The sequence below is a fragment of the Echinops telfairi genome, unplaced genomic scaffold, assembly GCF_000313985.2.
Source record: "Echinops telfairi isolate 266 unplaced genomic scaffold, ASM31398v2 ScPeMD7_4048;HRSCAF=4782, whole genome shotgun sequence".
NCBI lineage: Eukaryota > Metazoa > Chordata > Mammalia > Afrosoricida > Tenrecidae > Echinops > Echinops telfairi.
This window is the reverse complement of record NW_022107947.1, coordinates 1,284,559-1,295,512: the sequence shown is the minus strand read 5'-3', so window position 1 is coordinate 1,295,512 and position 10,954 is coordinate 1,284,559. Positions and strand designations below refer to the sequence as shown.

General features: G+C 46.2%; 1 protein-coding gene across 1 annotated transcript in view; it reads right to left on the bottom strand.

Annotated features, from left to right (window-relative positions):
* Positions 1-10,954, bottom strand: part of RAB8B (RAB8B, member RAS oncogene family) — an 81,555-nt gene that overhangs the window by 18,592 nt on the left and 52,009 nt on the right. The window contains exon 2 of the mRNA XM_045294953.1: positions 1,384-1,444. Coding sequence (XP_045150888.1) covers positions 1,384-1,444 — 61 coding nt within the window. The remainder of the gene's footprint in view (positions 1-1,383; positions 1,445-10,954) is intronic.

The following is a 10,954-nucleotide window of genomic DNA, read 5'->3' as shown; positions in this document are numbered from 1 at the left end:
TCTCTCTTATAAAATATGAGTGTCTATGAATTTTGTTTCTCTAGTCTACCCAGATTAACTCACATGCTATGATGTTTGGACCACTCTTTGGGAAGTTCTACCACACCAGGTCCTGGGGCACATAAGCATACTGTGAAAGTGCTTTGTAAAGCAGACATAAATGTTAATTTAAGTTCTAGGACACTGACCATCCAATGGCCCCAAGAAACCCTCAAGAATATTCCCTGGTGCTGTGATCAGGACTAGACAGAGTGGGGTCAGAATTAACTTTGGTTCTCTTAAAAACATTTCTCCTCTCTTTGAAACTGGTAGCTTCTTACTACGCAGCAAAAGACGTAAAGGAAAGCGGAGGCAACCCTTCGCAGGTCTGCTAATAAAGGGCGTTGCCTGCAGAGACCGCCAGGCTACGGATGAAGCTGGCTCTCTGCTCCAGGAGACGCGGTACTTGTCCCAGTTCTACCACTAAGCCAGACAAATGCTTGCAGGGACACCTAACCACTCCAAGTTCCAGCTTCCTCCTCCGTAAGAAAAAGGGCTGGCAGATTTTGATTTTAGGTTAAAATTTGATCTCAGTTTTGAGAAAAAGCCTAAGGACAAAGCTGATGTTCATGACTTCACTATGGAGCGCCGCCTCCTTCTCAGGCAGTGCTGCCGTCACCGCTACCCAGGGGATGAGCAAACATCACCAAGTACCTTCCTGTAAGGCCTCACACTGTGATGAAAGTAATTTGACCAGCTTTGATTTTCAATTTGTACGAAGTTTAAAACTCAGAGAGATTTGGGAGTTCACGCTGAAAATATCCACCTTGGAGATCTGGGAAAGTCATATTGATGAACCGCAGTTTGACATGCTTTTCGGGAATGTACCAGCCACGGGTAGATGATCACAAGGAAGGCTTGGCTTTGCATGTTACAACATTATCAATGGTAAACAGGGCTTTTCTGCCCAGCCCAATACTCCTCGCTGTTTCTTTACTTAATGAGATTATACACAACACCATAAACAATCAGAGTGATGGGACCTCAAATGTCATCAGTCCAACTGAGTGACTAGGAAAGGAGCGAGCGAGGGAAGCATCTGCCCACGTCACCCCAACCGAGGGACAGTCAGCCGGAGCCTGGGTCGCGCTTGCACTCAGGGGGCCTGCCACTTAAAAACGCTTTGCCTGCTTTGCGTTGACTACTGAACAAGGAAACCATAGTTGCTGGGCATTCCATTTCCTCCCCTCTACGATGGAGCATTCTGGCTGAGGGCCACCCCTCCCTTTTCCATGCTTGGAGGAGAAACCTTTAGATAGGTGTTTGATACCTGGTCCCAGTTTAGGAGAAAAGATGCATTAGCTACCTTTTAACTTTGCATAACTCTCCTTGCAATTTACTCACCATATCTGAAGTTTAATTTTCTTCCCATCGAGCTCTATCGTCCGGATTTTAAAATCGATTCCTGCCAGAAAAAGAGAAAGATAGGCTAAGTTTCTTTTTTCGTTTTTTTTTTTTTAATTAAAAGATCATTTTATTGGAGGCTCTTAAAACTCTTATTACAATCCATACATTAATTGTATCAGGCATATTTGTACATATGTTGCCATCATTCTTTTCTAGACAAGTTTCCTTAACTATACTCCAGGGCCTCTTAGGAAAGGGACAAAGATTTCTATTGAAAAAAACGTAGAGAAAGCTCTCCAGCCCACTGGAAAATGTGACCACAGAGAGGGTGTGAATGGTATGTTTCCCTGGAACACAAGCTGCAGAAAGGAATGCTAATTACTCTGCAAAGAATTCCCACACATGTTAAATGCAACGTATTATATGCCTCATTATTTTGACAGAAATGGCTCATATCCCCCAAAGTTACATAATTTGGATACACTGATAACATGCCATATTTTCCACTTCCTGAAAGACATATTAAACAATGCTTCCCATCCCCCACCCCCTCCGTCCTTCCCTGATGAAGGCCTTGGGACTCTTTAAAATGTCCTTCTTCAACTTGCTCCACTTGATTCTTTAGAATCTGCAACTGACTAAGAACTGAGGCGGGTGGGGATGGGGACAGAGAGGAGGGACAGTCTACACGCTGATTATGCACAGTTAGCAAGTATGCTAGAAATGTGTTCATCAATGTTTCCTACAATTTACTGGCTAGAGCTAAAGTTGCTCATGTTTCTTAGTCCCAGCTGCATATGTTAAGAACTACTGCCTCAAAACTTCAGAGATTCAAAGATAGTCACTTAATAGGTGAGCTGGCTGAGTGAATTCTGACTCACAGGCAGAGTTGACTCTTGGAGGCAGAAAGACTGCGCTTTAGGGCTTTTGAGGTGGAACCTTTGCAGGAGCAGACAGCCTCCTCTTGCTCCCTCAGAGCATCTACTGGGTTTGAGCTGCCAACCTTGGGATGAGCAACCCAATGCTTATAACCTACTACACCAACAGAACACCTAGAGGGGTGCCCTAAACACACACCCCCACCCCCCAAACCCCAAACTGACTGCCATCGAGTTGATGGCAGCTCATAGTGACCCTACAGGACACGACAGAACTGTTGATAGGAGTAGAAAGTCCCACCTTTCTCCCCAGGAGCTGCTGGTGGTTTCAAACTATAGACCCTGAGGATCGCAGCCCAACAAGTTACCACTACACCAGTAGGACTCCCGAACATGTAATTTTTGAAGTTTCCCAGGAGATTCTTACCGCCAGCCAGCGCAGAGAGCCATTCACAGGCGGCCTGACAGGAAGCACACAGAGGTCAAGGGCTCTGGCAGTCAGAGCTTTAGCCCCTCCTGTGCCTGCCCCCCTCCTCGGGTAGCTCAAGCCTTATTCAGCCGACAATGCCCTTGGCAAACACCAGGGGGCTTCAAAAACGTTGTGGAAACAGACTTAGGTCATAGAAATGCTCCGTTGTGGGGGGTGGGGGTGGGAGGAGTAGGTCTCTAATAAAGGGCGTTGAAGAAAACTCTTCAAGGGGAGGCTGCTCTTTCCCAGAGAGCCTGTCAGGGAATGCCATTCGGTGCCTTTTGCTAACTCCTCATCAACTGGGGGCTCTGCTTTTAGATTCCGGGTGTTCTTTTGCATTCGAGAAGAAGCCCAGTGGCTTAAGGGTTACCTGTGGAACTCTGATCCGTAAAGTCAGCAGTTCAAAACCACCAGTGGCTCTGAGGGAAAGGATAAGGTTTTCTATTCTTTTGAAAGCCACAGGGGCAGTTCTACCTGGTCTTATAGGAAGCCATGAGTTGGCACTGACAAGATAGCAGTAAATTTAGGATTTTCCCCCCATTTGCAATCAATAAAGAAACCCTTGAAGTGGCTTCAAAGAGATTTTGAGAAAGCATGTAAATTAGACAGCCTTTAAGTCAACTCAAATACTAACTGCAGTTTCTCTCTTTGTGGTGGTGAGGGGCTTCCATAGTTATTTTACTAGAATCTTTCTACACAACAATGCCGAGAGTCACTGAAAAAGGCAGCTAGCTTCTCCCGGCACCTTCTATAAAGCGTAGGCAGGAGCCCTTACCACTTGTTCTCTGGGGGTGCTTTTCCATAAGGGAGCCTGCCTTCTCCAGCTCCACCGAATCCCAACATACACAACAACTGCACCCAAGCGAAGGTTGCAGATCAGCTTCTCAATCACCTCCCTCATCACCACGCATTGTTGGCGAATACAATCTGATACCCACTATCCCCAGCTTTCCCGGCTCATGTTCCCCTTTCAGCCCTGCAGGGGTCTGCCGAGGCAGAAACACAGTTTAGTAACACAGCACGCACAGGATTCTGAGCAGCGCATCATCCTCTTCCCTCCCTGCCCCCAGCAGAACCTACTGCCACCATCACCCACTGAAAACTTAGCACATGGATCCCCCAACCACTGCTGGTGGGAAGGCCAAATGGCACTGACCCTAAGGGAAAAAGTTGGCTGATTCTCCAAGAATTAAACCTAACAATTTCACTGGTAAGTATATACCCCAAAGCCTTGAATGTAGACATATGCAGACTGTGCTCAAAGCAGTATTATTTATTACAACCGCACAACCTGCCAGATGTGATGAACGCCACTGAGGTGTACACTGAAGACTGGCTGAAGCAGTCAATATGGAGCGAGAGATACTTCACTAACAAGAAAATGAATTATTACTCCTTGCGTTCCATTATGATTCATCTTTTAAGAGAACGCCAGATCCCAGGGTAACCAAGACACTCTCAGGGTCCCTCCTCCATCCTACATGGGTCTGACCTCAAGAACAATGCTCAACATCTAGCCACACCAAACCAAACCAAACTCACCGCCATCCGGCTGACACTGACTCAGCCACCCAGTAGGACGGGGTGGAGCTGCCCTGTAGCTTTCGAAGACTGTACTCTGTACAGGAATAGAGAGCCTCACGTTTCTCCTGAGGACCGGCTGGTTGTTTTGAACTTTGAACCTTGCGATCCCAGTGCAACACGTAACCACCATGCCACCAGGGCTCCTTACCAACACCTGGCAGGCTACTCAGTAAATGTTTATTGATATTAATATGTTCTTGAACATTCATGATTTTCGAAATGACTAGGTGGTCAATGTCCAACATTTCATTGTTTAATACAGTAAAACTTGTGAAACCCGGGACCCATGTGAGGCAGAAACCCGTCAAGAAGGAAAAGGCAAACAGTTTCCGCTACAGCGAGAGAGAAGAAAATGGGGAGACTGCATCCTGTCATAGACAGGACCCTTGGGACACCAGGGAAACAAGGCAGCCCAACGGGCCAGCTCGTGTGCATTTTACATCAAGAATGACGCACATCCAAATGCCAGGTATCACTTTCCTTAGGCTGGCTTATTACGACCGGAACTCCTGTCCTTTCAAGGTTAACTGGAGGAACGGGGAGTGTCAGCATCTTCATTCAACACACCATTCTGAGGCTTCCTTCAAAGTCTCTCACTCCCCATTCTTTCTAAAGGTTGAGGAAACCCTACTGACCCAGCCCCTCTGTTAGATGCCATTGCCTTTCAGTTATCTGGAGAAGTTATACCCTTATCTGTAACCCTTCACCATCTTTCCACCACTTACAGGGTTTTCAATATTTGCAAGAGATGTAAACTTGTATTTATCTCCTGTTTCATGCTGCTGTCAAGGCCACGTTAGCAGACAGATGCTATAGATCACAATCAGGTTCCAAAACATGAAGAACCAAAAAGCCAGCTGAGCCTTAACATTCTTAACATTTTAAGAAAGTAAGCACTGCACTATCACCTCGGCCTTTTGGCAAAGATCAAGTGTAGAACTACACTGAGGGGCCCTGGTGGCTGAGTGGTTATGTAGTGGGCTGTTCACTTCAAGGTCAGCTCTTTAACACCAGCCGCTTCCTTGGGAGAAAGATGGGGCTTTCTACCCTGTAAAGAGTTAGAGTCTGGGAAACCCACCGGGGCAGTCCCACCCTGTCCTATAGGGCACTGTGGGTCGGCATCAGCTCAATGGCTACAAGTTTGCTTTTTCTCTTTGAAAGACTTGCACTAAAAATAGAAAAGTCTTAATTATTAATAAACAGCACTGGACTGCTGTAGTCAAGAGACCCAGATTCTAGATTGGGCTCTAGAATCTAAGCTGCTTAACTTCTCTGCATGACAGCCATAAGACAGGGAGAGTAGTAACAGTGGCCCACGTATACACGCACACAACTACTGGTTGAGTGGGCCCATTCAGGGAATGCGTGTGGCTGCCTGAGGACCCTGTGACCCCACGTGAGTGGAAGAGAGTACACAGTATGCAGACCCTAGTATCCTCTCCCTCTTGTCACTTGGGACTAGGATTATGGGAACAGCTTCCAGGAGGCTGTGCTATCATCTCCCCTGCTCCAATGCCCTCACAGGCCCCTGCTAGAATAGCTTTCAACAATTCCCGTGCTAACGTCACTGCACTATTGAAGCAGCCGTGGGTCAAATTTCTCTTGCCTGGCAATACAAGCCTCCTCATGTGCACCCATCTCCTCGTGATTCTGGAGCGTGCACGGCTCCCTCAGTGCCCCCTGCAACCTAGGTCTTTTGTTTCTCAGTGGGCCCCGAATCTCCGCTTCATCATGTGCACAGCCCACCCCCCACCCCTACCGGATAGCCTGCTCTGAGGCGGCCACGCCACCCTGTAGTGCTCTCGTCACTGTTCATTCTTCCTTCCTCAGCTCGCCATAGCCATGCCCACCCAAGCCTCGAAGCCTGGATTTTACTGGGTGCTATTCCCGCGTTGTGGCATTGGGTGCCACGGAGTTACTGTTTTAATACAGTGACCCTCCCTCGGGAGGGGCAGAACTCCTCACAGACACCCCCCCCGCCCCAGGCCACTGTCAGCCTGGGAACCGCTTGCCATGTCTTTTCTGCCCTGGAGCTTTGTGGGCTCCTTTGAAATGCCACCCTTGCAGGTGGCAACCCAGTGCTTCACTGCGGTCCCAGCAAAGTTCCTTGCTATTCATACATTACCCTGTAGTTGCTCTCAAATCAAGCAATGGTCAAGTCCTCTCTCTGCCAGTTACACCTGTGCAAAGCCATGCATCCATGAAGAAGGTAAACATTCTGAAGTATTTAAGACCAGGATTTAAATACTACCAAGTGCTGAGAAGGCTAAGAAAAACTTGGAAGTGCAAAGCTTTCTTAAGCATACTATGACGACAACAGTATGGACGCTGAGGAAATCTAATTCCAAGAAGGACACAGTGATCGGCACATGACAATTAGTCTGGCAGCAAGGAAAGATAATTTCCTGTGGCTACTCAAGGGATTAAAAGAACAATCCGAGTATCAATTAGAAGCTTTCTGCTGCTAATGACAGCAAGCCCACTTCACAGGAACTGAAACAGTCCGGAAATGCACTGATTCCTAAAACACGGCCAGTACTGAGCTCAGGGCGGCTCCAACCAGTTGCTTCAGCTCATTTTCACTGCGCTTCCTGTGGCTCCGCCCTCCTGGGAGTATCACTGGCATCCTCTGACTGACAGCAGCCCCTGACCACAACAAAACTTAGAAAAGAAGCCTCCTTTCCCGTGGCTCTCTTACATGGGAGGAGAGAAGCCTCCAGCCGACTCTCCTGCGAGCCTGACAGTCTGCAGTGGTTCCCAGGCTACTTCTGGACTTAGAACTACGGGCGGAGTAGCTCTGAAGAGCTACGGCTGAGTTCCTGAACCAACCCTGACACGCGGGATTACCAAAACTGGATCACTCTAAACCCTCCCTAAATCTAGGGCCAAGCCTGACCCTAGAGCTGGGCACTCCCCCGATCCACAGCGATGCTATAAAATAGGAGGCACGGTGCAAAGAAGGTCAGAGGCAAACCTCATTGCCTCTATGAGAATACTCCAAAGTGTCTAATTAATAAAACTTCCTATTTACAGTGAAATGTCACTCTCACCCTGTCATGGATGTTCTTAGATTTAGCGATAACCTAGGGCAATGAATGTACAAATGTACTTTACACAATTGATGTATGGATGGATTATGATAAGAGTTGTATGAGCCCCTAATAAAATGATTTAAATAAATAAAATGAGACAGAAAGTGAAAAAAAATTTTAGTGATAACCCATAGCACTTCTCTGAAGGTGATCTCGCCAGGTGTTCTATCAAGAACCAGACATTAAAAAGACCATCTGAAGTCTACGGTAGCTGACATATCTTAGCACTAAATCATGGTCTTCACGAACAGAAGTGGTCCCAGGCCCACAATTACACAGACTTGGCTGGCTCCGCCCCTCAGAGGATCAGAAACTGCAAACCAACACATGCAAGGAGGAGAGCCCGTTAGATGACTTAGCCCAGACCTTCCTTTGTGGTTGAATAAAACTAAGGCCCAGAGAGATGCCCCCAACTTACCCAGATTTACAAAGACCAATAGAAAAAGGGATTAAAATCAAAGCTGGGCATTTAAACATCAGGCTTTCCCACGGAGACATGTGCAAGAATTCCACCTGCGCTTTAAGGGTCACAGCGAAACACTGACAACCACTGAACTACTGATCAATAAGGGAATATTCCAAGAGGAGGGGCTTCAAAAGCTCTTGGCAGAGTCAAACTAAAGCTAAAGTTTCCACGAAGTTGTTGAAGATTTTTCACCCAATGCAGTACTCCTCTGGAGAGAAATGGAGACGGCTCAGAGGAGGCCCACAGGAGGCTTCAACTCCATCTCTAATTCTGTAGCTCTAAGACTGAGGGGTGGGGGGACTTGCTGGGGAGTGCCCTAAATGAAAATTGGGGTACCAGCGCCACATGGTCATAAGTCATGCCCTGGCTGGTCGGAGGGCCCCAGAACCAATCTTGGAAATGTTTCTGATCTTTGATAGTGAATGTATCCCAATCATAGCCCCTCCCTTTCCTCACTCTCTGGGAACCCTGTCTGTGACAGTGAAGAATTGACCAGTCCCCAATCATGATCTTACGACAATTGCCTTTGCTTCCCATGTTCTATAACTAGCAAGGTGGCCATGAATTCTATGGACACCACATGGCTTCAAGCTGATGGTTTCCCTCCTCTGGATGCCTTGTCTGTGTCCTGTTTACATCTTCACAAAGGGACCCGTATAACATACATACATTTGAATTGGGGTTCTTTTTCCTCTACAACAATTCTGACCACTGGCCTTTTGGTTAGCAGCCAAGCACTTAACAGCTATGCCACCAGAGCCTGACATTTTTCTTCATTTCTAAAAAGCAGATATTAGCCATCTGGGAAACTGACATCTGGAAGCTGTCAGTCATTAATGGTTGTAAACAAATCCAACCAAATTTTGAAGATGAAGGCACCTCAGAGGATTTAGTTGGAGAAAGTAGACACCATCACCTTATTTAGTACAGGGAGTCTAGGGGCCTTTGGTGACCAGGTATGGGGTGACAGCAAGATGAAATTAAGTTCAGGAAGGGTGGCGGCAGATCAGAAGATTGGGGTAATAAGGAGCTGGCTCTGATTGCAAACAGATGGACCAGGGAGGCCCATGAGGAAAAGGGACCTACCTTCTAACTAGGCCAAGCTCAAGTGAAGAAGATACGCTTGGGTCAGCAGGTTGAGAGCAGGGAGCTCTGGTGGCACCGTAGGTTATGAGTTGGACTACTAATCACAGAGCCGGCAATTCGGAACTGCCAGCCACCCCAGGGAGAAAGAGGAGCCTTTCTACTCCTGTAAAGACTACAATCCCAGAAACCCACAGGGGTAGTTACATTCAGTCCTATAGGGTCACTAAAAGTCAGGACAGGCTTGATGGCAGTGAGTTGAGTTTTGGGATGCTGGGAGCGACACTTTGGTAGAAAGGGCAAAGAAGTCCTGATTTTCCATTCTAATGGGAGAAGGCGGCCACCTCTGCCCTCCACCTCCGCAGACAAGGCAAAGACCTCTGCGTGGTCCAGGGAGACTCGTGGGGCACAAGAGTCGGTAGAGACCTGCTCTAATAAGAGTGAGCACTTGCCCAGAAAACTGCTTATCAGCTGTTTCTCAGAAACCTGGTGGTGTGGTTGGAGGCAGCTGGAGGGAAGGGCTTGGCTTGCAGAACAGAGGGAAGGAAACGCTGAACTTGGCTCAAACCCACAATTAACAGGGAAAGGGAACTTGGAAGGAGCAGTGTTGGGCCACCTTTCATTGCACAAATAAGAATTCAATTTAACACAGAACGGGAATAGATTGACAACCTTTCACATTAAAGCCGAGTGGATCAACTTATATGAACAACTAACCTTTTTGGTTTCAAGAGAAAAGGGAACTTGACCCTGGATTTGTGAATGGGTGAAAAGGATATGAACGAGTGTGGGAAAGGACCAAGAGTGCCTTCAGCTAGCACCCTCTCTCTAGGGCCAACCAATCCTCCTGACCTCCAGCATAAGCTATGGCTTGAGGCATTTCTGCCCTGTGGGTACCACAGATCAGGGCTCACATAGCTTTCTTCCATCTGGGTCATGATCTTAATCTGCTGCTTGGTCCAGGAACATCAGGGGTGGAAAACAACAGAGCGCCTCTAAGCCTGCTTCCCACTGTCGCTCTTTAAAAATCCACTGGACTGCAGTTAAAGGAGCCATGACAAGCAAAACAAACAATCAAAAAAGTCGGGACTCGAAGATCATTCAGCCCTCCAATGAATGACAATGATCTAGGGCCTCCATGCTGGGCTCAGGAAGCCGCACATCAACAGGGAGCAGAATCATGGGTTAGCTTCACCTTTGACCCGCTTTAAGAAGCAGAAGTTTAACAGTGCACTTTCACAAATGGGAAAAATATACTTAGTTTCCAAAGTACACTGGAAGCAACATCTGTGATCTGAGCTATCTGAAGAGGGGGTTTGTGGCCTGTCATTTACATTTCAGAGATCTCCCAGAAATAGAACAAGGGGGGAGATTTTTTTCCCAAGCCTGAAATCTACTTGAAAGAAATCTACATTCATTTCCTTACTCTAGATTTTTATTAAGGCCAATGAAGATACAGTAAGTTCTGCCTGTTTGGGAACTTGCTTTGCTAACTTGTTTTGTTTATAATTGTTTGATGGACTTTGAAACATGGAAATTAATGGAATTATGGAGTAGGTGACTTTAAAATAATTGGTTGAGATCTCTAATTAAAGATGACAAATAGAATAAAATAAGTCATAAACTGAAGCTTAAAATATTTTTCAAAATAGAGAAAATTTGTAAATGCTAGAAATAAAATTAAGATGTTACTTAGATTAAAAGAAAAGTTAAGTATTGTCCTTTTATACATATTCTACATGTTCATAAAAGAACATTTTTTACCAAATTTATCAAATTATTTTGCTGCATACATTTAGAGTCAGTTTGTATTATTTCCTATTTATTCATTTTTTAAATTGTGAATTAGCTGGAGGGTTATATACCACATCATTTTTGCATTCATCATTTTAAACCCTTTATCAACAGATATTCAGCCACCCCCCCCCAAAAAAAACCCCACTTTATTAAACCTCCCAATGGTTGCTGCATACATTTAGAGTCAGTTTGTATTATT